The 26,865-nt window shown below is 38.1% G+C and overlaps 2 protein-coding genes across 2 annotated transcripts; both read right to left on the bottom strand.

The window, feature by feature from the left end:
- Nucleotides 1-3,547: 3,547 nt before the first annotated feature.
- Nucleotides 3,548-8,275, bottom strand: LOC113024322 (putative gonadotropin-releasing hormone II receptor). Its single transcript, XM_026171326.2, has 4 exons — nt 8,066-8,275; nt 6,910-7,517; nt 4,893-5,097; nt 3,548-4,346 (listed from the first exon to the last, which is right to left on the bottom strand). The coding sequence occupies exons 2-4, from the start codon at nt 7,456-7,458 to the stop codon at nt 3,898-3,900; spliced, it is 1,203 nt and encodes a 400-aa protein (XP_026027111.1). The 5' UTR covers nt 7,459-7,517; nt 8,066-8,275; the 3' UTR covers nt 3,548-3,897.
- Nucleotides 8,276-21,210: 12,935 nt separating this feature from the next.
- glo1 (glyoxalase 1) lies at nt 21,211-25,984 on the bottom strand. Its single transcript, XM_026175016.2, has 6 exons — nt 25,626-25,984; nt 22,775-22,857; nt 22,460-22,600; nt 22,190-22,257; nt 21,987-22,076; nt 21,211-21,651 (listed from the first exon to the last, which is right to left on the bottom strand). The coding sequence occupies exons 1-6, from the start codon at nt 25,692-25,694 to the stop codon at nt 21,560-21,562; spliced, it is 543 nt and encodes a 180-aa protein (XP_026030801.1). The 5' UTR covers nt 25,695-25,984; the 3' UTR covers nt 21,211-21,559.
- Between the last annotated feature and the right edge of the window lie 881 nt (nt 25,985-26,865).

Raw genomic sequence — 26,865 nt, 5'->3', positions numbered from 1 at the left:
CACACTAGATGAAATCTAATAGAGGTGGACAGGCCTGGGAAAGATCAGTGAGCAATGAATGAGTTGGCACTCTCCAGCCTGCAAGATATGAGAGAATAACCTGGTCCAAGTCCAAAATGATGTACTAACTGGTTCCGCCACAACAAGAAAGAGTCCTCAAACACACAGTATCTGTCAGTCATTGCAAGACTAACCAGATTAAAATATCAGCACACATATGGGTCACTAGAGCTGTGTGTGCTGCTTTTTCCCCTTTTCATTAAGCCAGTGGCAGTTCAGTCATTTAGTTTGTCCTTGACCAGATTTGCTGACTTGCATGGAAGTAGGGACATGGCTTTATGGTATCCAGAGGCTTTAGTGAGACTGGTTGGAAAATTACTACATCACTGACAGAGACTTTGGATAGTGGAAGCCACTAAAAGCAAAGCTGGAAAAAGAGTGTTAGATCCCAAAAAAAGAAAAGAGAGAAAGAAATCAAAACACATAACACGTATCACAAATAGAGGCTCTGACATATTTGTATTGTAATGTACTACCAGAAATATAGAAGCAGGTTAAAGGAATAGTTTGACCATTTTAAGAATACAAATATTTCAGATGTAATCATGGATTGTTTAAAACACGGACATACTTGGTTGGAAATATGAAGCCAGTGTGGAATGTCCAATCCAATCCAATTTTATTTATAAAGCACTTTAAAATACCCAGCACAGGAACAAAGTGCTGTACAGAAAATAAGTTAAAAACAATAGAATAACAGAAAACAGCAAAAATAAAAATAAATAAAAATATAATTCATAATAAACAGCCCTATATTAAAAGAAAAACAAAAACAAGATAAAACAGCATCGAATCAACTAAAAACAACTAAAATACAAAATAAAAATAAAAAATAAAAATAAAAACCAACATCTCAAGTGGTGTCAAAGGCCAGGGTAAAGAGGTGGGTTTTCAAGAGTGACTTAAAAACAGGTAAAGAAGTGGCCTGTCTAATCTCTAAAGGAAGCTCGTTCCACAGTTTTGGAGCTGCTACAGCAAAAGCACGATCTCCTCTAAGTTTACGCCCAGTCCTGGGTATCTTCAGGAGCAGCTGATCAGCTGACCTAAGAGAGCGGGTGGGTGTATAAGGCTGTAGCAGTCCAGAGAGATAAGATGGGGATATGGTTTGCTTTTAAAGCCATGGAGAGCTTTAAAAGCAAATAAGAGAATTTTAAAATGAATCCTAAAAGAAATGGGCAGCCAGTGAAGTGAAGCTAAAATAGGGGAAATGTGCTCAAACTTTCGAGTGCCAGTTAAAAGACGAGCTGCGGCATTTTGCACCCTCTGTAGATGAGTAATACATGATGTGCTGACCCCAATATAAAGTGCATTACAGTAATCCAGCCGAGTGCTAACAAAGGCGTGGATCACTGTCTCAATGTCTAACAATTTACATTCTATCCTGCCAAGTTTATGGGCTCAGCCATTTGTTTTGGGTCCTAATATATAAAATTAAGGTTCTTTTGTATAAATTGGTCACATCATGTTTCAAAATTGTAGGCTAATTAGTTAACCACAAGTCTTTAGCCAATGAGTGTGCAGACCTCCTCATCACATATAGTTTTTGCAACCAAGATGGTGACAGCTGATTCGCGTATCTTAAGATTTCAGAAAACTGTGAGATGTGTCAGTAGCTCTGTCCACCTTTTAAATTGTCTACAAAAGCAATATTCATTAGTTGTTCCTGTTCAAATGTAGCTGGTCTGAATATTTCAGACCAGCTACTGATCTTACTGGTATTTTCCCACATAGGCAACTCTAGGGTTGGTTTTTCTAGTCCTTTTCTGACAAAGTGAATATAAATTTCACATAATGTAGTTACATACACTTACATTGTATCTATTCATCATGCTTTGCATATTCTAAATTCTCCCTTGCCAGCTGGAGCAGCAGTCTTTGACATGTCTACTTAGATTACCTTCACTGGTAGCTTCTGTTCTGCCCACAGGAAGGTATCCAGGTGGTCTCCTTCATCTGCACCAGAACCAATAGACATTTGTTTTTTTGTTTTTTTAATTAAGAAGCTTTTCACTAATCTTCTGTGACACATCATGTTGACTGTCTGAATACACCATCTCATGTTTTTATTCACTGTCCCATACTCATGGCTCACACTCCTTGCTGCTGACGTTCTCAGAGGCCAGTGAGTCCCAGAAGTTGGGCAAAATACTAACGCTTCTATGGTCACCACTGTGTTCCCTGCGATCATAAAGACATGAAAAGAAGAATCAATGAATGGGTGAAAACCCCACTGCCCTTTCTGAAGTGTAACTCAGAAGATTTACTAGGAGCCTAGCTTAGATTTATTGTCTTGCTTTAACGTAATTGTTAGCCAGTCCTACAGTGTCACATTTTGTGTGAAGGTTGTGTCATATTCAATTTTTTGAGACACTCATTCTGTTGTGCAGGGGGAAAATAACATGCTGTGATTTGTGGCCCTGTCTATTGCATGGTCAAAATGCTTTGTCTCTACTGTGTTTGGTATTCAGGGCTCATTTAACAGAATATTATGAGACGGGGTTTGAGCTGTTGAAGCCACCTGATGCTACATGAAATAATCTTAGTGATTACACAACATAGAATAATTTGAATACGTTTATTAATTATATAATTAGCAGAAAAAACTGTATGCTAATCATTAGATCCATTGCATTTTAATTATTGCCTTTATGAAATGGAGGCTTGTTAGGAAAGTCAATCAAATATATTTTCGTCTAATGAAACAAAATGCTAATGTTCAGTAAACATTTTCAGTGACAGATTTCTTTCTAAACTGATTTTTCCTTTTTTTTAAAAAATATCTTGACATATTTGATAAGCAGTCATTTTGAAACATTTCTTGGACCCACAGACAAGGAAAAAAAATTTTTTCCTGCCAATTTCTGACAACTTTAAGTTGAAACAGTTGATCCGTTTCATCAGCTTTTTCGTAGTCCAGCCAATTGAGCCAACTTATTCACGCAAAGGAACCTAACAATCTTCATTAAAAGTGCATGTAATAGTCCTGCATAGAAAACTAGTTTCAGCTGCTCCCTTGTTCACAATGGGTCACTGCAGTGAGTAGCTCCACATGTCTGAGTTTTGCACTGGATCCCCTTTCTGATGCCGCCCAGAATCAACTCTGAATATTTTGCTCATTAGGCAAATGTGAAAACCACTACACAACGATACCATTATACATGATGTCCTAAATATATGATGTGAAAATAATTCTAGCAGAAAAATAAAGAGACAAAACCTAATTGTTTTAAAATAGTCCTATAATAGTGCTTTCTGGTAAGTTTCAGGCATCTGATATTAAAAGTCTGTCATAGCTATCATGCGTGTTACTTATAATGACAAGCGAAAATGTCATGTGACATACATAATGAAATCATCGTATTTCAGACCACGACTGACATTTGGTATGCATCTGTAGCTCTTTCTTTATCTGCACATGAAGGACTCTTCCGATTACTTTTAAGCTCCGACAAACCCTTTACATCAGAACTCAGGAAGCACTCTTCAGTAACCAATCAGCATCTTCTATCATTTATTCAATGTTGTATCCTTTAGCACATCTTGGTGAATGTATAGCTCACATAGCAGGCTCAAAACCAGTTAAACATATCATGTAGCGGTAAACGTGTTTTACTGGGTAATGAAGATATGTAACCTTAAATTAATATGGACAACCTCAAGCATCACACAGGCTACACAGACACATGGACATAATTTGTCTACAAGTGATAGATAGATTGTGTCTTTAGACTTATTCTACACATGCATGTTGTAATTATAAAAACCAATAAGTTCAGTAAACAAACAGCCCAAACAATGAAATGCCAATGTTGCCCCTCTCCCTGCGACTAAACACTGTCAGACGCTGTTGTCAGTGGATTTTGCCTCAGCCTGTTCAGAGCTGAAGTCCTTTTCACCACTGGTCATGCCTCTTTTAGATGGTAAGACAGATCCAGTACATTTCAAGGACTCCATTATTACTGCATTAGTCTCCAAGCTGGACATTACAGCGGCTTTGCGATAGCAGTTTCTCAGCCCCTTCTGGAAGCGTATGGTGAACAGGCCATATATGATGGGGTCCAGGCAGGCATTAAAAAGACCAAAGATGAATAGGATGTGGGTCAGAGAGTGAGAGACTTTTCCCTCCAGGTCATCTGGGAAGAACCAGTACCATAGACCCAACAGGTAGTACGGAGTCCAGCACACAATGAAGCAGATCACAATAACAATGCTCATTTTCAGAGTTCTCATTCTTGCTTTTGGGATGTTGTTCTTTGAGCAGCGGAGATGTGGCTCACTGGAGGGCACTATAGGAGAGAAAGGAACACATTTGATGTCAAATAAATACATCGAGCATTTCTTTGAAGAAGTACATTTAGAACACACTTTTATCATTTCATTTATACGTTTCTGCTGTGAATCACGTTCTTTCTTTAACTGCAACAGTTTATACATCAGTCTATCCAGCACAACTAACATCACACAGACTTTGTACTGGGGAGACCAGCCAACGTCTGCTCCACTACATTGGACATTTGCATTCTCACATGCACATTTGTCAAATTTTCAGTGTTTTCTCACATTTACTCTGGTAGTAGAAAGATAATCTTTGCTGGTGGCGGAGATGTTAAGGTGACTGCATGGCAAGTAGGAATGGTCAAGCGAGAAAAGGTGGGAGAGTGTGCTGATGGGTCAAAATGACAAGAATACGATGAAACAAGAAAAACATAACCTGAACAGAAGTTGGTGATACTGAAGTTAAATGTTGCGAGCACCTTTTAGCTTGAACATATTTTTTAGTTCTTGTAGTTTTGCCTGTGTTTGGATCAACTACCATTTACTTGGACACTTACTGTTCTTTTTTGTCATCTGTTTGGAGATCTGAATAAAGATCCTGGTGTAGCAAATAATCATAATAACCAGCGGCAGCAGGAAGAGACAACAGAAGGTAAACATGTTGTAAGCAGTTTCTTGCCAGTGCGTAACGAAGCTTCCCCTGGTGGTGCACTGAGTGAAGTTTGCTGGATAGGTAATGGTCACATTATGGAAAATGAACATCTGTTGGATTAAAAATTCAAAACAAAATTAGAATTTTGCAGGCAGTAGCTGTCACCCAACATATTTTTTTATTTGAACGTTGGCTTGAAGATTAAAATATTATCCAAATGATTAGACCAAATGGACCAGTATGCCTCAGTCAGTAAGCGTGAAATGACAATTAGTAGTGTACCAGAGATTTTTAGGTTTGGGGAGAGGATTGAAATGTGAATCAGTTTAAAAGTTCAGAAAACCCAAGCAGTGGTTATTATTACTTTAATATTTAAAAATACTGCACAGGGTTAAAGTACTTAACACCCAGTGTTAAGTACTTTAACCCTGTGTAGAAGCTAAACAACGATTTACTTTAAAGACATTACAAGAATGTAAGATTTACCACACAGTCCTCAACCTAAAAGTAGTTTCTCTTATATCAATAAAAGCAAAAAGCTATTCTGAAAATATGGGAAACAGTGTGTAAATTCAACCTACACATCCCTTTAAAAACTAGGTATTTTTATTTCAAAGTATTTTATAGCTGCACATTGATCATTAGCTAGTAAGGCGTACTAGTACTTCTCTGCCTAAAAACACAGACGCCTGATACACTTTTAAAGCATTATATGAGTTATCAAGACCACATTTAAGTGCCTATGCAGAGATGTTTTAAAATGGGTCAGCTTGGAGTGTAAAGTCAGCAACATGTTATTTTATCCACCAGCTTGTAAAGTCTGATAGCAGCAGTTTTCATATCTGGTGGCAAAATAAACAGTTGCTTGCTATAAATGGGAAGACTGCTTTCGTCTACCTCTCTTTGTCACAGTTTCAAAAATTACTTGAGACTTTTACAGGGGTTGAATTTACATTAAGAATACCTAAATGATAATTATTGCCCCTTTGAAGTTGAAGTCTACAGATAATTAATCATTTCATTTTTGAAAATTACTCATTTTTGTTCCAACGCTATCAGTTAAAAATGTGAAATATCCAACTATATCATTCCAGACAACACAATACAATATTTTCATAGCTTACTTTAAGCCCCAAAACCGAAAGATATTGCACTTATATTCATATATGAGAAAGAAAAGCTGTCCATGTTTAAGAACATGTGAGCAGTAAATGTTTGGGAAAATAACTAATCAATAAAGCAAGTAATCCTTTCTTTTCTACAATTAATAATTATTTATGATCAGCACATTTAGGAATTCTTGCACATTTCAAAATGTTTGCAATCCTGTGCAGAATCATCTAGCATGCTTGAAGAGAAGATGGGCTATATTTGTGTTTATCATTACACCATAATGAAAAAGTGTTACAGGCTGCACTCACTACCACGCTGTTTACAGGGTAAAAGCCATACAGCCAGGGTAACAGGTCCTGATCTTTTAGAAATCTGAATGATAGAGCTATTAATCCCCAAGGTTTATGCCCCCCTAAAGCCCACAGCAGAAGTTCATGCATCAGTGTCTAGAAAATACCACATCTGATGTAAATACACCCTGGGACACAGAATGATTAATCATGTATTAATAATGTAAAAACACAATCTCATGTTCTCTTACATTTGTTTGCCCACAGTTTTACAGTTTTATAAGACTGAGACACAATATTCATCTTCATCTAAAGCCAGTTATAAAGCTGATCTATAGCCAGCCCACTGCGATAGATTATGGATCATTCAAGGAAGGTTGCACTTGCACAGGAAGTGCATGAGGAATCTGCAGAAGAAAAGGTCAGCACTAAAGTAACTACTATGACTCAGACCTTCTCTGAATTACTTAAAAAATGGTCTGTCAAACTATAATCATGTGTCTTGGCTTCTGGTCTCACCTGTGGGATTGAGAGCAAGGCGCTCATGATCCAAGCCACCATTAGCATGACCCTGTTCCTTTTCCGGACCATAGCGATGCCCAGAGGGTTGAGGATAGCCGACTGTCTGTCCAGACTAATCACCACTGTGACAAAGGCACAGGAGTACATGGCCTGAAGCTTGAGGAACATGAGGAATCTGCAGGCCAGGTCGCCGGCCAGCCATTGAACTGTGATATTCCACACTGCATCTACAGGCATCACGATGAAGGTAACCAAGAGATCAGCTGCAGTCAAGTTGATTATCAGAACTCTAACATGGGACTTACGCTTGTGCCCATTGGCAGCCCAAAGCACAGCCAAATTGCAAAAAGTGGATATGCCACACAGGATAAAGGTAACAATCACTCTGATCTTCGCTGCAGTGGAAAAAGTAGGCAGCTGCAGAGCACCGTCCACTGATGTCCAGTTACAGTGAGGATCTGGCCATTCACAGCTGGCGTTGAGGTCAAGTCCTGATCTCTGCTGGTACATGACAGCTGCAGGATCACAGCAGGAGGAGCCGTTCATTTTCTGACCCTCACCAAGAACCCAGCATTTTGCTCAGCTACATGTGGAGGCTGCAGTTGCTAAAGTGAGATCAAGCATAAATATAATATACATGAGCTTATGCATGAAGTTGATGCACAAGATTTATCTGCATTGATTTGCATAATAGGACTAAAAAATATTAGTTCTGTGATTAATACAGTCGGTGACAGAGAGGGAGCAGTCTGCTGCATAGAGCACATCTCTCGGATGTGCTCACTGAGGTGGAAAGACGCTGACTTCTTCTAACAACCCATCTTCTCTGAATAGAAGCAGCATCAACAACAACCAGTCAAGATAATTACACCCCAATGGCATCAATTTTATGAGTCAAAAATACTTACTATAATACTAATACTAAGTTTATTATATTTATGAGACAAAGTTTAGCATCTCTCACTTGTGAAAAAAAATGCAACTTAGCTGTGGCTTTTATGCGTCTAATAATATGTGTGTCATTTAAAATGTAAATCAACAATTAGAAGTCGTAGTCAGCGTCAAAAACAGCACTGTGCCTGAAAACAAAAACAATTAAAAATACATTTATAAGTACTAAAGTACAATAAAATAAAATAAAATAAACCCTCACATTTTGGTGTTGCAGATCACTGTACTTTCCAGACGGTGACCAAATCGAAGCCCACTCGTTTTATGGAAGTCCGAGATTCCGGTGCGGCTCCATGTCCCTGCAGCAGGCACAGTGCAGTGCTGAGCTTCTGAATAATAACTGAAGAATCTCAAATGTTCCCTCACAGTTTTATCTCCGTACCCCTTCTGAGGAGCTCATCTCGGTTTTTATTACTCCCTCCGGTGAGCGCGTCAGCCGCTCTGTGGGCGCGGCTACACCAGGGTCCCCGCATCTGATCCAGGGGCGTCAGTTTCAATGAAGCCCGAGCTCCGGCGAAGTTTCTAATTTTATCTCTGGCTGAATTAATTCAATGAGGCACTACAGCCCCTATTAGCATCGCTATTATCCACAGCATCCCAAACCAGCTCTTGTTAACGACGTGAGATTGTTACTATAACAAGCATAATGTTTTCTTGTTGAGCTGGTGAAGCTTTATTGTTTCATCCCCCTAAAGCTTAATGTTTACTGATTAACTTCCATAAAGCAATTGTCTCTTTTGATGGCCTACACAGGTTTATTTGTTTGTTTCCTTTTGTTTTCTTTTTGTTTTGTTGTTTTTTTTAATGTTCCCTGTCAGGTAAGAAGCCCACAAATCTATTCTAGTATTACGTAATTAGTCGATTACTAATTACGAAACTGGAAAATACTAAAAAATAAAACTTCAGTGTTGAGCTGAAGGCAAACACCTTACTCATGAGGTTGATTTCAGCATCTTGCTCCTGGATGCAGCAGGCCTACTGTAGCCCAATTCAGACTGTTAAAATACATATAAATTAGCTTTTAGATACCGTTTTCATCAAAGCATTTGTGCTGATGTAAAGCAGGAAAAGGTAGCACAAAACACCCACTCAGCAATGTTTTGTAGCTAAAAAGTTGCTTTAACTTATGTACTAATCAGAGGGTATTTCTCACCCAAATGACTCAAGAGTTAAATTAAAAAAAAATTACCTTAAATAATTTATTATATGGTTTAATCTATTTCCACAAGTAAAGCTAACTCAAAACTGGGTTTCATTTTCCTAAATTCCATAATCTACACATGGTCCAAGCTTTTGTAGAGTTATGGTGGTCAGCTAGAGTTTAGACAGTTGAGTATAATTTTTTGTAGTTTGAGTTATTTTGAACAAGGCACAAAATAATGATTGAAGAAAACCTGCAAGCAAACACTGGAAATGAGTTTCTCTCATTTTAGGGTCAACAAACTCAGAGTTATTTGCTAAACCTTCTTCCTGGAATAGGCCTCGGTGCACTTATATATAAATAAATCCACAGACTTCTACGCTGCAAGATGCATGTTGTATGCTGTTTGACCAAAAAGCTAGGGCTAAGACTAAACGGAGACTAAAAGAAAACTGAAGATAAGATTCCACATGAATGTTACTAATGCACAATGCCTCCTGTTTGTAAATAACATTTAAATTTATAATAACGGATTATATGGCAGTGGGGAATAAATTTCACTACAGTAGATGTCTATCTGAAAGTGCTGTGATTAAAATTAATTTATCTGAATTTCAGGAGCGGGTCCACACCTCCATACATACACATCTACTAGAAATGCTGTCAAAGTTAAAATGAGGATGTGGTCCCAGCTAGTTAACTTAGCTACACTAAAAATGTGTAAATCTTCCACTGTTATTTTTTCAGTGGCATGTGGCAACACTGTGCAGAGCAGTTACTTAAACTCTGCTCCAACAGAGGTCGAATATCTTGTTAATAGTGTGACATCCTCACTGTGCACGACCCTGCATACTTTGGCTCTTCTAAAAAAAGAAGGAAACAAATCAGAAATTCCTGAAAATGCTGCAGTGAGAGAACTGACAGTGAGACCACATTTCTCTCATAAAGGCTTCTATTCTTTGGCTCACTATTAAATCAAGAAGGAAATTTAAAATCCTTTTCCTCACTTTCAAGGTCTTGAATAATCAGGCACAATCTTATCTTCAAAACTGCATATTACCATTAAGCATATAGTTCAGACCCTGAACCCTTTCTCAGTAACACTGCATTAGGCTTAGGTTGCTCAGTTTCCCACGGTGCCCTAAATTATTCTTCGTCATTCATCTCTTTTCGCTCTCTATGTGTGAATACACCATTTTGCATTTAATCAATGTTATCATTAAACTCTGCTCCATTAGTGTGTCTTTTGTCTTGTGTCAGTTCTTTCGTCTCCAAAAGGTCATCATGGCAGATGGATTTCCTTGAGGCTGGATTTTCTGGGCATTTCTTCCTGTTAAAAGGGAGTTTTTCCTTCACACTGTCAGCAAATTCTTGCTCACAGTAACCAACAACCAGCGATCGGGTAAACTGACATATTTAGAGTGCAAAAGGTGTTGTGACTATTTCTAGATTGAGAGTAGTAACTGCCTTTAGCCATGTCATTAGCATTAGAAAGCACCTTCATTTTTACAAAAAAGTTGAGTAAAGTTCTCCTCAGTATCAGCAAAAACATCAATACACATATTTCCCAAAATGCTGATCCATTTTTTAATAGAAATGTCAGCCTGTCGGTGTAGTGTTTCCACTGCAGAGAGATGACAAAAATACTATATAGTATACATCTATTTACTACATAAACCCTCTAGCTAGAAGTCTTTTTTGCCTCACTCATAGCTGGCTTCTTCCTCGCACGACAGTTTCTCAGCACATTAATGTGAGAACAAACACATCCCGCAGTCTTGCAAAATGTATATGTCTTTTCTTTTTTTCTTTATTTTAACCTCCTAGGACCTGGCGTCCACATATCTGGACATCACATTTTGGGTTATTTAGACTAAAATACTCAATTTTGCTCTACATGGGCCTGATATCCAGTTACAAGGACATTATACTGCTACTGTTCTATCAAAATTCTAAACCAATATCCTCATATGTGGCTCTTATTTTTCTTAAAAACAAAATAAGGGAAAGAAAAAAAAATCTGGTCATTCTTTGTTTTTACATTCATCGGGCCCCAATATGCCCAAATATCAAAGAGAAATAAAAAAATGCATGCTGTGGAAGAGTTCGGGTCTTAGGAGGTTAATTATAGCTACTATGAAAAAGGCCTTAATTTCTGCTCTTTTTATGAAGTAATAAAAGCACTCAAGAATACATTCAGTGTCAAATCTTGGGGGGAAGTGCCTTCTTTTCGATACTGCTTGAAGATTTAGCAGCAGAATGGCTTTGCAAAATTGAAAATCTGCAATTTAACCAAAAGCGTTGCATGTAAAAATATCTGACTCCTTTGCATTGAGCAAAAAGTGATGGAAATGATGATGAGACAGAATGAAATTGTGGGAAAGCTGTTTAAGCCTGTTTTCATTTTTTCCACTTTGCGACGATTGTTTTAACAATGCGATAAGGCATCTGGTTTTACCAGAGGAGAGAAAAGCATCTATTTATCCCCTTACGAGTTGCACCTGAGCAGAAAATGTGAGCTATAATAAGATGCACTTCAGTTGAAAAGACCTGTAGAAGCAGATGTTAATTTATATATGAAGACATGAAGTCTGAATTATTTGCTGCAGCTTTACTAAGCGCCAGAAAGGAACATAGTTTTCCTATAAAAAACTTTTATGAAAACACCAGCTGTTCTGTCTTCTACCAGAGAGAAAGTCAAATAAAAGATTCAATTAGAAGCATGTCTGTTCATGCAGGGGAAATCAAATAATTACTGAAAGGCTGGATGATGCATTTTAATTATTGGTGCTGTTTTGAACAAAAAGGCACAGGAAAAGAAAGACTTAATGTCATGATATCCCTGACTTTCTAATAATTTGCAGCGGAGGATTATCCATTTTTCAAAGCAACGGAGAAGCTGATTGGTGCTTGCTGTTGGCTTATGTTGACACACTCTGGGCTACTGTCCAAACAAGCCACAATCTTTTCAGCTCCACAGAAATTAAACTCATTTTCACTTTAATCCACAGTGACCTTTGTGCTTGTCCTGAACTCAAGTATTATCACAAGTTAGATTAAGTCCTTTTTGGAAAGAAGTCATTGAAATCTTGGCTGGTAAAAACGGTTTTGCTTGGTAAAACTTTTCTGTATCTCCATGACTATGTCTGCTGTGACACAGATAGGTGTCATCTCCAGAAATATAGAGAGAAAACTGAGGTCTTACACTGATCGGCTTCATAATTGTGGTCAGAATTAAAGTTTGTCAATGGAAGAGTCAGATTCAGCCAGAATATAAAGAATGGGATGAATGGATAACAGATGAATCCTGGGCATTTTTAAAAAAAAGAGATCATTCATTGCTTCATTATGAATCCTTCCACTTCAGCAATCCACAACATGTAATTGCACCTGCTGCTTTCACAACCCTGAGACAACTCTCCTTAAACAGGTGTGCATACTCAAAAACTTCACTACTTGAAAAATCAAACTTTCTGCTAAATAAACTTTCAAGCACCATTATCCCACATCCCAAAGGTATTTTATTGGATTCCGATCTCTCAACTGGGGAGGTCACTGAAATCCACTGATGTAAAACATGAAAACTCATTTTCATGTTTATGAAACTAGCTTGAGAAGATTTTTGCTTTGATGTGGTTCATTTTCACGGTAAGTAGCCACTAGAGGATGCTGAAAACTGTGGCCATAAGGGGACACACATGCAAGAACAATTCTCAAGGAGGATTTGGCTTTAAAATCTTTATAAAATGGCATTTAGGCACCCAAAGCGAAAAGAAAACACTCTCCACAGAATTACATCACGGTTGGCAACCTGGACATAACATAAGACAGGCTGGCTTCATGCATTAAAGCTGTTCACACCAAATATTCACACCAAATACAAAGCCAACCATGTCAGCCTCAGATTTCTGTTCTGAGCTGACAGGAGTGCAATGCGACATCGTTTTCTGCTGTTGTTGCCCATCCCCCCTCAAGGTCAGACGTGTTGTGCTTTCTGATACACTGAGACTTTGTTTTCCTACTTATCACAGCTGTGAAGACCAGTTACCTGACTTATCATAGCTTCTCTGTCAGTGCAAACAAGGCCAGCTGTAGTCTTTTGACCGCTCTCATCAGCAATTTAATTTTTTCTACCCTCAGAATTGCCAAACATAGGATTTTTTTCCAGTAATCTACTGCTGCTATAAAATAAGATACTAAAATGATACAAAAAATAAACATCGGCATATGAGCATCTTTCCTTCAGTACCATCATTTTCTTTACCTGAAGGTCACCTAAATCAAACGGTTTTATTGAGTGATGTAGTTAACTTGAAGAATAGGCATGAGCCTTGATTAAATGCTGAGTTGGCAGCATACACCATGTAAAAAGATTTTCTTCACACTGCAGAGTAATCACATTGAAGATAAGGCTTGCCAGGAGAAGACAGCCAACTAAGTGAAACTGCAGCTTCACAGCCCATCGTAACGTACACTAATTAGAGACGGTCTTTAGTTCGTAGCTCAGCTGACATTTTACTACTATGTGTTATGAAGCCAGTGATTTACAGTAGCTTTAGATTATTCTTGTATTCATAATGTAATGATGGGGAAACAAGTGTTGCAGTGTTACCTCTGAGACTTCTAGATAATCCACATATTATCCATAAGACAAAATGGATAATCAAATTATTTAACAAATGGCAGGAAATAGCAGAAAAATGTTCTAACCATGCCAGTGCCAGTACAATAATCAGATATAAACTATACCAAATAACAAAAACATAATCTGATTGTGTTTAAGGTGGTATTAGCTGAGGAGGAGCAATCAGACTCAGATAAATGAAGGAAATAGATGGGAAAATGTTATTTATAATCAATGTTTATGTTCAACTGAAAGTATGATACTAGTACATGTATGCAGTATTATACTCCAAACCAATAGGATGACATTCTTGGGTCCCTCAGATCTGAGGTCCCTTTCTTTAAGGTTCTCAAGAGAATAGTGCATAATTTCCATTTCTCCCACAAAAGTATAAAAGAAAGCTGTGCTTGAGCCCCAGAGACCTGGGTCTACAGGGTCTAGGGGAGTAACTTTCAAGTTAATGGTCTCTCAAGACAAGTGGAAGCATGAAAAGACTTAATCAGTGCAAGGAGTGTTTACCATGAAGGTCTTTAAACTGTGGTGGAAACAAACAACCAATGGGCTAAAAGAACCTTAACAAAACTCCTGACAGTAAAAGTTACAGATATGTAAAATGTAAAAATGTGGCTTTGTTGTTTGTGATGCAGGATCTTTGATCTTTGAAGTGATGGTACTAAAACCAACCAGTTAGCATTTAATGAATAAATTAACAAAATACAGTAGTACCTACAGAATAGCTTCTTTGAACTGAACTGAACTGAACAAAACAATCAACAAACAAATATTTGATTTCCTATGCTAGCTAAATGTAAAGGATGGTGGGTATAGCAGCAGAAGAGGAGCCAAGGGCCGAACACTACAAACTACAGACTGATTATCCTTTTGTTCACCCAACATAACCATTTGTAAAGTCCAATACAAAGCTAACAACATTCTCATTAAAACTCAAGTAGCACCAATTAATTTCGTTAACCAGTTAATCAAGTTAGAAGCACAAGGTGGAGCCTATCCTTCGTCCTCCAGTGTACTTAATGCTCTCAGCCTGGCCACCTCTATAAAATTGTCTTGGTCTGTCACTGCACACTGAGTAAACTCTCCTTTTATAGTCCTGCTCTTCAATTTTATTATACAAGTATTTAAATGCTTTGGTAATATTAATTTAAGTAGCTGTCGTGCTAACTAATCACTCTTGAATTCAAAATTTACCAACAGAAATAAAAATTCCAGATAAAAAAAAATGAATAAAATATATAAGATTTTGTACGGTTGTCTACTTTTCCCCTATTAAATATCAGACCATTTCTGCAGGGCTGTTTTACCAAACCCCAGGACAACCCCTGCAGGATATGTATGTTTCAGTAAGAAGTCTTAAACAGAACAGAATAATAGCATGAGTGGCTTTCAGAGATGTTGTCCTGCATTACAACATAACCGAGATGCAATGTAAATTTGCATCTATTTTATGCCTCCTCACTCTGTGACCTTATTTAAATATCCTCCTTATCTTTATTCAGTAATTTTATTTCAGCCGTGTTTCTGATTATTTAACAAACTGCAGTTTAAGCTGTTCTATTTAACCTAATTTAAATGACATGCTTCAACTAGCCCACCTTCATAGCTCACATATGCTGTCCATATCATATTATCTCCAAGCCAGGGAGAAAGCTTTATGCCATCCATTCCAATTACCACTCAGATGTACAATGACAGAAAATAATTAACATGTCCGTTTGAACATAAGCTGTGGTCTACAGACCTCAGTGGACATTATGTAAAAAATCCTCAGGAATATGGAATATTGTCTGGAGTGTGGCTTTTTTCTGCTGGCAGCAGCAGGTCCAGAAAGTTGTGTTTCAATCAAGCTGAGCAAGAATCATGTGAGGTTGGCAAAGTCAAAATTAATCTAAGATGATGGCAAGAAGTGCACTCTGCTGCCACATTTGAGGGGGGGTAGAGTGATTGTGAACATCACAGTGTTTGCAATGTGGACATTTGTAACACTTAAAGCAAAGAGGGGAAACATATAAAAACCACTATCTGCTGGTTCATCTCGTCTGAACAATCATTCATGTGATCTACATTTAAACCTGGCAGGTGTATTGCTGCGGCCTGAGTGAGTGCAGTGAATGAGGAGTGGTTCCATTTTCTCCTCCCTGTTGCTAGGCAATCGGTGGCAGAGCCAGTCACATGTTGATGTCATGTGGTGCCGTCACAGCCCTGGTTTTATTTTATTAAGTTAGCATTACCTTTTTCTTTTATTGTTGTAGAAAATAATCTCCAAATGTTTATGTTCAGCAAGATATTGTTGCTAAAAGTAAATCGTTAACTTCAGGCTATAAATAAACGACATCACAAATCTCATTTAACTACTTGTTACTAAATTAATATAATCTCTGGTTCACTTAAAAGCATTCAGGAGTGGGCTATTTAATAATAAGAGATATTTTATCCCATATTTGGGGAGTTCTTTTGTTACAGCAGCTGAAGTAGTAATATAAATAGTTTCTACATGTGGTATGAAAGAGAGAGCAGTAAAGTAGAATCAGGCTGTTACTGATCTTTGAAGTGACTGTAATATCGCTAAAGTAAACTGAACTTGCTGCTGCTGAGTGATAGAAACTCTCCATTATTTTGCTGCACATGTAAAAACAAAAATCTCAACTTACTTAAGAAATGTTTGTTGCTCATCCCATTTATGTGTACAGCCTCTGTAGACTGTCAATGTGAACACCCAGGTACTTCTACCCCTCCGCCACATTAATATAGTGTATTATCCCATGACAGATACAGGCTGTGTAGCTGTCCTCTTCCTTCTGAAGTTGATCACCTGTAACAGGGCGATATTTAGCAGCTGGATTTACAGTGAAGAAGACTAAGACAGTACAGTGGAAGCAAGAGGCATTTATTTCAACATATAGCTCTAAGGCCATGACAATCACTGGCATGTCAAGCCTTCTCACAGCACAAACAATCACTCTCCTGTCTAATGACAATTAGCTGCCTTAAATACTCTCATCTGTTAAGGACTAAAGCATTATTTTACTGTCAGTTGGGTTTTTCAAATTTTAACTTTCCACCAACATTTTACCATTTTCACATGATTAAATATTTTACCCTTAAAGCTCAATAATCATTATAAAAATGCCCCAAACCCCATGCACAACAATTCCCCACACTCCCTTAACAACTGGCCTCTCCTGGAACCTTTAAATGGTGTCTGGACCTCTGTGAAGTAGTCAGATTCAAACGTCAAGGAAGGTGGTAGGGAAGCAGACTCTGCAGACATTTTGGGTTTTCAGAGGTGAGCAATTTATTTACAGTGGACCCCATCCTGCACGAAACTTAACAACCCCCCAAAGTAACGTAATTAGCAAAACTCAGCCATACATTGGGTTGGTAACACAGCTCACCTCTCCTCTCTCATCAGAGTCTGGCAGAGACTGACTATATATAGGGCCATCAATCTCCCTTCAATTATTCCAGCCAGTACCACTCATTTGAGCTGAGAGATCTAAAACTCTACATAGTTGACTAAAAATGACAAAAACATTCTCACACTTCTAATTAGCACATTTACACAACTAAATGGCTGTATTGACAAAAAAAAAAAAAAAAAGATTCAACAAATCCCTTCGGACCTGGAAACAAACAAAAGGAAGCATTTCTATGGTAAAAGAAACCCCTCCTCTCAGTTCAACCTGCTGATGTCATGTGTGATGTCATCAGCACTTTAAAATTAGGAAATGCTAGGCGGGCCTTTCCCCACACCTGACCTACATGAAGACTGAAAAGAAAGAACAAAGTAAGCATGAACAAATGGCTTAATCTGTAACATAATAAAATATAAAGAAACATGTAACTGAGTATTTGCAGAATGTTTGATTTGCCGGCAACAGAATGCTTACATAAACAAACCCGGGATAGTTAGTGCAGCAATGTTACTTTGACAAATGGAAAATCATAGCAAATAAATACAGAGACAGAATAATGTGCAAAAGAAAAGGTCAACACATCTGGGACAAATGGAGAGCATTACAACTGCTCATCCACTTTGTCACGACCCCCCTGGGAAACATTTCCCCAAGCACCCTGGAGAGGACACTGAAAAAACAGGTGAGTTATCACATCTTAACAGACAACACAGAAATAGCTGAGCTGGATGTCTCATGTGTTGAGCTGAGTCACAGGATTTGGAGCACTGACTCACTTCGTCATCGTGTTGTTTGGTCATAAAACGCTCAAGAAGTTCAAGTCAACTTTGATATGACACAGGGATGGTCTAGGTTCAGTAAAGAGGGCAGGGAAGAGTAAATAACTGTGGCACAGCATATAATGTTTGTTGTTGTCAGTTAAGTTCAGCTAGAATTGTTTTCATTCATTTTTTTAAACTATAAAAATATCCGATAGCAAGAGAAGAAGCAAGTTAATAAAAATGTTAACTTCTCTCATCAGAAAATCTTGATCTTTTTAAAATTACTTTTACTTTTCATTTTTACTTTTACAATTTCATTCTTTAGTTAAAGTCCACAAAGACCTGTTCAATCAGCTTTGCTTATTCCACCTCTTGCCACACGTCACCTTTTAAAAAAAATCCTGAAAATGCCTCTGGCTAATGCATCTAGCAGGTTCTCTAGTCTTTGCTGAGTGCTTTGCAAATTGCTACAGAACTCAGTCACTGGTTTTTAGCTCTACCCAACCTCCTCAACCAAGGTTGTTTTTGTCTGGGGTCCTTTTCTCTTTATTTGGGATGGTGCATGTTGATGAACATACATGTAAAAAAAAAAGAAATTACATGAATGTAAACATACCAGATTATAGCCAAAGGCTAATTTCCATCTGTTGTCCAAAAAACATATCAAAAATGGACATAATAATTCATTAAAAAAAGTTTTTTTTAAATTCAGAAAAAAGTCTGGCTGCTCAGTTTAGACTTTAGAGAGACAGCCAGCTCTCAGAAGAGAACAATTGGTTTCAAATCTTGGCTTTCTTACTCCCCCGGTTTGGACTCTCCACCTTATTAACTCTTCAATTAAAGTTTTCTCTGCTGTGTTTGTAGCTTGCACTTGAATCTCTCACTCTGAGTATTCCCAGGAGCACAACAGCCTCAGATGGCAAAGTAGCTGCTAGGAAGGACGGCACTGGAGGTCGGACTGTGTGTGGAACGAGGGATCGGCACAGCACAGTGAGGTTGTAAACAAACAGCCATGAAGCTGAGCAGAGAGAAAGCAAATAGGTGATGAAATTAAAGGAAGATAAACACTGGAAAACATCAAAAGCTAAATTACTAGGAGAAAAAAAAGTTTTAGTCAGTCTAGCAAACAACAATCTACCAGAGAACAGTTGAGGAGCAGGAGTACATGCACTGCATAGCGATGAGCTGAGAGGCAGGTGAGCAGGATGAGGAGATAATGAGCTAACTGCAAGCAACTGTGCAGGATGAGTGGAGCCGAGAGCCAGAATAACAGAGACCCCACCCAAATCACTGCATAAATGCACAAACAGGTGGCTACTGAAAAAGCAGGGAAACAATGTGGAGGTCTTCTTGTGGTTAAAAAACCTCCATAAAGCCTTGAAACAAAGCTTTGGAGGTGATTTTTTTTTAACTTATGTTTGATCAGTGTCTTACTGCATGATTGCTACTTGGGGCTTCCGAGACGTTCTTTGATTTTACGGTTTGGTTTTTATCCTGACATGCAGTCAGGAAATTTTAGCACCTTTACATCTGCATCCTAATTTGAGTCAGTCTCTGGTTAAGATGGTTCCTATAATGCAATATTAATTTCAAAATAAGAACAAAATTGCTTTGAATTCGTTTTTGTGGAAGTTCTGAAATTATACAACTTAGCAGAAAGTTGATTCATATAGATGCAATAAAGAAGGATGGACCACTTGTGGCATTGAACCAATCATTTAGTTTCAGGCTTAGAGCATTCTGCCGGGTAACCACAACACTGTGCAGAGGATGTGAGATGTTGTCCGTAAAGATTTTTTTTTTTTTTTACATCTCCAATTAAGATTACTTAGCCGCAGAACTTATCGTTCCTTTTAATTTAAGTTTGACATGCCTGTCAGAGAAGATGATTCTTTTGTAAACGGTATTGTCCTTGTAACTGACATTTTTAAAAACATTCTAAATGTTTTTATACTTACAATCACAGTGTAGATTCTGACCATTTTCAATAACAAATTCTTCATATAATGTTAAAAACACAAGATGTGCAGAGGAAGCTCTGAGGCTCTGACTCTTGAAGAATAGCTATTCACTGTAATGTGCCTGAAATTACATTGACAAAAAAAATGTTTAGTTTTGCATATTTAAGCAAACCAGGGAGGCACATTTATGTAAATGAAGATCTTAAAATGATATGTAAAAATTAGGATATATTCAAGAGTATTAGATTTCTCTAAAGCACAGTAGGAGGTTGAATGTCCAATTAATTTAGTACTAGAACACCCTCTAGTGGCACACAAGCTCAAACAGGGCCTTCCTTGAACCTAAAGCACACCTACATTATACATGGCTAGTGTTGACTCCCCCTACTGATGGATTCCAAATTCCACACTATGAAAGTCAAAGAGGAAAATAAAAAGAAGTGCGTAGACAGATTTCCCCCCCCCCCCATAAACACTACTGGATTAAAATTATGGATTATGATATGAGAGATTAAATTGTACAACCACAGGTAGGATCCAAATTTTCCTTCTCCACAGCTTTTCCCTGCTTTGTTAACATCATGTTTTAGGACGTACTCACCCTAGTTCACATACATATGATTTAAGGGTAAATAATGAAGAAACCCAGAAACCATACAAAATATATATTTTTCTCTTGATATTCACTTTTTATGAGATAAATCTTAGAATATGGTATTGATTGGAAAAATTTCGCAAAGGTTCATGGAGTTTTAAAATAAGTAAAGGAGGCCATATTCAAATAAATAAGGAAAGGTTCATTTTGTGACTTATCTATTAGCCCTCAGTTTTAGGATAACACTACCTTTTCCCAAGAAAAACTCCAAGCGTGAAAAGGTTGTTTGTAGGTGATGACCTCCAGGTTATCACTCTCTTCAGATCTCTTCCAACTGGTTAAATAAAATGAAGAATATAAAGGTGTCACAGGGGGAATCTAACCCATCATAGATCCAACAGCCGTCGATATCTGACAATTTGTGAAGAATACAATCTAATGAAACCATGTGGTTAAAAAAATAACAAATAGAAACAGAACATAAAAAATATGGCTGGACAACGGAGGGTGCAAGAGGCCCACCATTCCTCAACCACACTACGGCATTAATAATAGTAATATAAATTAAAAACAAAATTACAAAAAATGCTTCCACCAATCATTATTTAGTAACAGCAGCCTTAGTCCCCTTAAGACGTCATTTTAATTTTCTCAAGAAAACAATTGCTGCATGAAAAAACATCCTTTTTTAACTTTGATAAGTATGGATAAAATACCCAGATTATCTTGTTGCTCCTTGGTGAAATCGTGAGTGTGACTGACCTAAATGTAAATTGGTTATGAAAAATTACTCATTACTTCACCTTTAGAAAGAAAAATAATCAGAAATCCGTATCAAATGTGACTTTCATGTTTATTGCAAAGTATTACCGTTTTTCTTGCACATCACTTTTTGAAAAAATAGAATATGATGACATGACAAAGTCAGGAAAATAGTTGCTGGGGTAACAAAGGTAACCAAAATGCTGATCAGCTGTGTGAGAACAGTCCATTTTGTGCTTGGACAGACTGATTGCCATTGTGCAAGTAATCCCACTCCGTATGCTCTTGAGTGCTCCGGCAGATGTTGATAAATTCTTCATTCCCCCCACTCCCCCCAAAAAATCTTTTCTTCTCCCACTGAACCCCTGAACCCACAGCAAGCCTGAGCTTTCACACTGAAGAAGGTTGCATGGGTTCATTTTTAGGAGGTGATGGACACCATATTGTTGGGACTTAGGATCTCAATCCAATAACCATCGGGGTCCTGAATGAAGGCTAAGCCTTTCATTTTGCCTGCAGGGGGGGAAAACATAACAGAGAACGAGAGGGTGAATATAAACTGTAAGTACTGAGTGGATAAAAGTTCAACTTCAGATTCAGACATGTGCAACAAAGACAGGCTGAATACAAGATAATTCAATTTCATATTAGTACAAATATTAAATATTAGCTATTAAAGGTTTACAGAAACCGGCTATCAACATGTCATTAAATTAAAAGTAATTAAAGTAACCCTGTGCGGAAGATGTAGCTACTTTAGGAATTATTATGTGGAAAAAATATTGATTTACTACATAAATAACTATGATTAAAGTATCATAACCCTGAACAAATATGTCACATCTTACCATCATCAGGCTTTTTAACAAAAGTGACTCCTTGCTCCTCAAACAATTTGCAGGCTGCATAGACATCAGGAACTGCAATTCCGATGTGTCCTGTCAAGAGTAACGGAGACGGTGCTCAGACAGACACACAAGTATCCACAAAAAGCAGCAGACCCAACACAAACATACATTATCAACTCAACACAACAAGAAAGCAGTTTTACCAAAGCCACGTGGATCCGAGTTTCCATTGTGATAAGTCTGACTGTCATCGGACTCAGAACCCCAGTTACTGGAAGAACAGATTCAAGTAAATATTCCAACTTGAGCTTGGTTTGCTTTTTGATTGCTTACAACACTAACTTTAGGTTTTTGACTACATTTTAACAACAGAGGATCATTTTTTACTGGATGAGGGAGATAACAGTTGAAGAAGATGCACACAATGCAATAAAATGAATTTGTTCCTGGTAGTATCTAACATCCACCCTTACTGTGTCAGCTCGAGGGTGGCTCTTCTTGAGAAAGTCCAGGCCGTTTTTTCCTTCACATCTGCAGGGATCTCCTTCTTGTCCTCATAGCCCAAGAAGAAGAGAGAGAAACGCATCGAGGGAAAGTCAAACTTTTGCAGGAGCCTGCAAAATATCAATCGCAGAGAAAACATTTTACATAGTCAGGAAACGTCCACACAAACTTTGAAAACACATTTAACGATTTTATGTCTCTCTTTGCAGTGACAAATAAAAAGATGTAAACAAATATAACTCGGTTCAAGAGCTGAGTAAACCGAAGCCCGCACGGATACTCACGTCATTCCGAGGATTCTGGTGTAGAAATCTAAGGATTTATTTGGATCTTTAACCCTCAGCATCGTCTGCTGCATCATGAAATCCTAACACAAAAACATAATAATAGATTAAGGACATGTCTTCGAGGTAAGTAACAGTATAACTGAATTACAAATATGACAGGGATGAAAATTAATGTTTCCTTAAACTGCAGAGGAATTCAGATTCATTCAACAAAAAAAAAAAAACACAAATTGTCACGTTACATTTAGTTGCTCAAGAGTGGCGGGACTTCAGTGAGCAGAGTACAAGACAATCATTTTATATTTCTTTATGATGTTAAGCACTGTACATTTCATTCTTGTGTGAGACAGTCAGCCTCACCTCTGGCTCTGTTTAGCAACGTGACTGAGAAAAATTTGTATCCTGGCACTAAGCGGCGAAAAACACCTTCAGTCGAACTGTACCTCTGTGTTACTGAGCGCACAAACACAGGCGGTCAGCATCATAGGGCTGAACGTGCCAGATTTGCCTGTGTTCAGTTAGATTTAGACAGTGACAGTAGTCGATCGTGGCTCAAGAGTTGGGTGTTCGTCTTGTAATCGGAAGGTTGCCGGTTCGAGCCCTGGCTCGGACAGTCTCGGTCGTTTTGTCCTTGGGCAAGACACTTCACCTACTGGTGATGGCCAGAGGGGCCGATGGTGCGATATGGCAGCCTCGCCTATCAGTCAAACAAACTGCCACTATGTGTTACACATTTTCAGTTCCAAATGGGACATCAGGCTGCAGGTGTTTAACATATGGATATGCAGTGGTTCAAACAATCGTGTGCCACCTGATTAGTGAAATTATCAGAGTTAATATAAGAAAAGAAAAATGTGGTAAAGTGGGCGTCTGGTTTTTACCCTCCGTATTTCTGTGTTTGAAGTGTATGAAAACCAAACTTTGCTCTTTGACTGCATTTCACAGTTAAGTCCTATCTCTGTGCGTTGTCCTTCCTGTGCCCTTCCTCCTTCTGTGTTAATGTTTCATATCTATAGAAACTCTACAAACACCGCAGCTGCAATATATTTCCCCAGATAGCATCACAGCTGCATTCATATTTCCGACTAGTAGTTCATCACTCATACAGCACACATTAAACCAACAAAGCAAAAGTGGAAAGCCCCTGAAAAATGAAAGTGCCTTTTATTTCTCAGGTCAAACCTCATATTTTACACGTGGGAGCAAACCCTAAACTTCAATTTCAAAGCATGTGAGTGCCAGCCAGAGCAAAAAAGTCAGAAACAGCTAAAGAAAAATAGAGGGAACCACTTAGTTCCGCTACACAATTAGGTTTGTTTCTGTTTGTAGGTGTATTTACTGGCACTTGAAGCCATACAAACAGGAAGGTAAGTGGGCTGCAGCACGTTAACGTAGTGACTTCAAAAACAGACTGAGTGGAGCAAACAGCATCTATCCAGTGAATAACATGAACAGTAAGTTACTAAGAACTCAATAAATGAAATGCAGGGCAATGTGGGATGCATTGCTACTGCTGAAAGGCACATTTTTATAAATCTTAAAGCATCTTAAAGAATAAACATACGAATGATGACCCTCACAAAGGTCTGGGAATGAAACCTGTGAAGGATGAATAAGCTGTGTTCAACTGAATGCATTTTTTGCTACTTCTTATATGCATAGATTCAACATAAAGTTCATTTGACGGCCTTTGGACTCAATCAAGACTATTGTCATTATGTTAATAATAAGCCCTTAACTATCAAGAGCTTATCATTAACTATTTATATATTATTTCCTATGCTGTTCTGTCTGTTAACCATCTTTACGCTTCTCTAAGTCTGTAACTTTTCTCTGGTTTCCAGGTGCCGATTAAACTTGCATGGCACCATGCTGGCATTATTTCACTCTTGCCAACCAAAGATGCACTGTGGCTGAAGGCTGCTGAAATCTCTAGCCTGGCTGAAACCTTAATACAGGTAACTTAGTTTGCAGTTTCTCCTAACAGTTTTTCTTTAAGAGGTTTTCTCTTCATGAGAAAGCAAACAGGGTTTTTTTTTCCTCACTACAAATCAGAGCCTTTTACGTGTACTTACATTGTAAACTTCATTCACTGCTTTTTGTACAGCTATAGTAATAATATGTGGTTGACATAAAACCCCAAGCCACACCTCAAACCACTCCTCAATTCCACCTCACACCTACTCCTTATAAATGCACGCTGTTTGGGAACCACAGGCTCAACAGTGGAGCTCTTTTTAAGACTCACATGTGTGTCATTTCTGTGATTTACAACCAAAATCAAAACGTGGAACTACGAAACATGAGTGGGACGCCTGGTGAGCCTACTTGTTGGACAACTTCCATATCTTGCGACACATGCTGACCACGTTAGGTATTTCCATTCCTGCCGACCTTTCGCAACAGGATGCGGAGTATATTCTGGTCTCACCGCACCTAAATGGCAGCTTTTCTAAACAGTACAGGCGGCTCTCCCATTACGCACAGACTTGTTTTACGCACGCCTTGGATGACGAGTTTTATGTTCATACGGCAGCAGCCACTGGAAGGTTCACCTAGAAAGGTGAACTCACATCCGCCTGCCATGAAACCACATGGGGTTTTGGTTTCTTTCTTTCTTTCTTTTTTGGTACATCATTAACTAAAGCAATTTAAACCGTGTGGAAGAGAAACGAATCCCCCCTAAACGAGAGCAAAACCACCGCGAATTTTGTGGAGGAATGTGTCCGATAATGGACGTAGCATTAAAAGCGGGTTAACCTGTTTGGGAGCTGCTATCCTGTTGGGTTTGAATTATTGCCAATATGTAAATTTAGATCACCTCCATGAGGGGCTACGATGGTCTTACCTTAGTGATCGGGTCTCCATCTTTACACACTGCTGCCACAGCCTCGTCTGACAAACCTTTATTGCTCATTTTTGCTACAAGAAGCTGGAGTGCAGTTCGGCAGAGACTGACTGGCAGGGAAAGGGACTAAGCAGAGGGAGTTCCAGAAAAATATACTTCCGGCACAAGATTTCAACATAAAAGGCACAGTAACCGAGAGGAAAATGCAGAGGATCGCTCGTTTCCTGCTCCACAGTCTTTTTCTTAAAGCTTTGCAGGATTCACAGCTCAAAATATACTTTACTCATCTTTAAACCGTGACTCGGTGCTTCTTAGTGGTTTTTCCGACTGGCTTCCACTGACAAAAAGAAGATGTGAATGGAAAGTGGGTGGGACCAGAAGTGTGTTTCTAAGATGGCCATATTAAAGATACTTGTAGATATTTGACTGACTGACTGAAACCCAGCACCAGGAGTGCTTCCAGGAATTTTTAAATGTGGTCCCGATTAAAAACAGAATATTTACCCATACCTAAAACCGTGAGTGGGATTTTCAGGCTGTTGTTTTTGTTCATAAAGATGTGTTTATGATTTTAAACTTTAGAGACATTTCACATCATCATCCACCACTTTAATGGTGTATATGCTAGAAACTAAGGAAAAGCCAAGTAATTTCTGCCAAAATTACACAAAGACAAGAGTGGCAACCATTTTCCCTTTCGTTTTGCTTCAGCGATTTATTCTCTGCTTTTTTGCAGGAAAAATATCTCTGCAAACTCAAAGGATTTCTTAATTATTAAATAACACAGAATGTGCAAGAAAAGCAAGCTCACAGTATGAAGTATAATTACTCAAATAACTGTAAGTGAACATATAACACACTTTTATTCTGAAAACAGACAATTAGTGTAATCTTTTAATCTTGACTGAAGTTCCTCGTTACGTAACAGATAAGGTTTATCATGTGAATATTGTAATTACCTTACATACTTCCTTATGCTCAGTAAACAGCTCACGCACAATAATTTAAAACCCAGTGTAAATATTATGCAAGTTTACTCAGTTCTGTTTGATTGTAGTTTATTGATGGCATGTTTGTTGAAGTACTTCTCCAGCACATTTAGATTGCAAGCTTTGATATGCATAAAACTGGCACCGATGTAATATTTCTGGGGTTTTTTTTTAGTTACTATTATTTTCCCATGCAGCTTTCCAAAAATAGAAAAAGATCATCTTGGACTTGATTATCTCCCCCTATTTTA

The sequence above is a fragment of the Astatotilapia calliptera genome, chromosome 1 (assembly GCF_964374335.1).
Source record: "Astatotilapia calliptera chromosome 1, fAstCal68.1, whole genome shotgun sequence".
Classification (NCBI taxonomy): domain Eukaryota; kingdom Metazoa; phylum Chordata; class Actinopteri; order Cichliformes; family Cichlidae; genus Astatotilapia; species Astatotilapia calliptera.
Note: the sequence above shows the minus strand (reverse complement) of the source record. Positions and strands in the feature narration are given on the sequence as shown.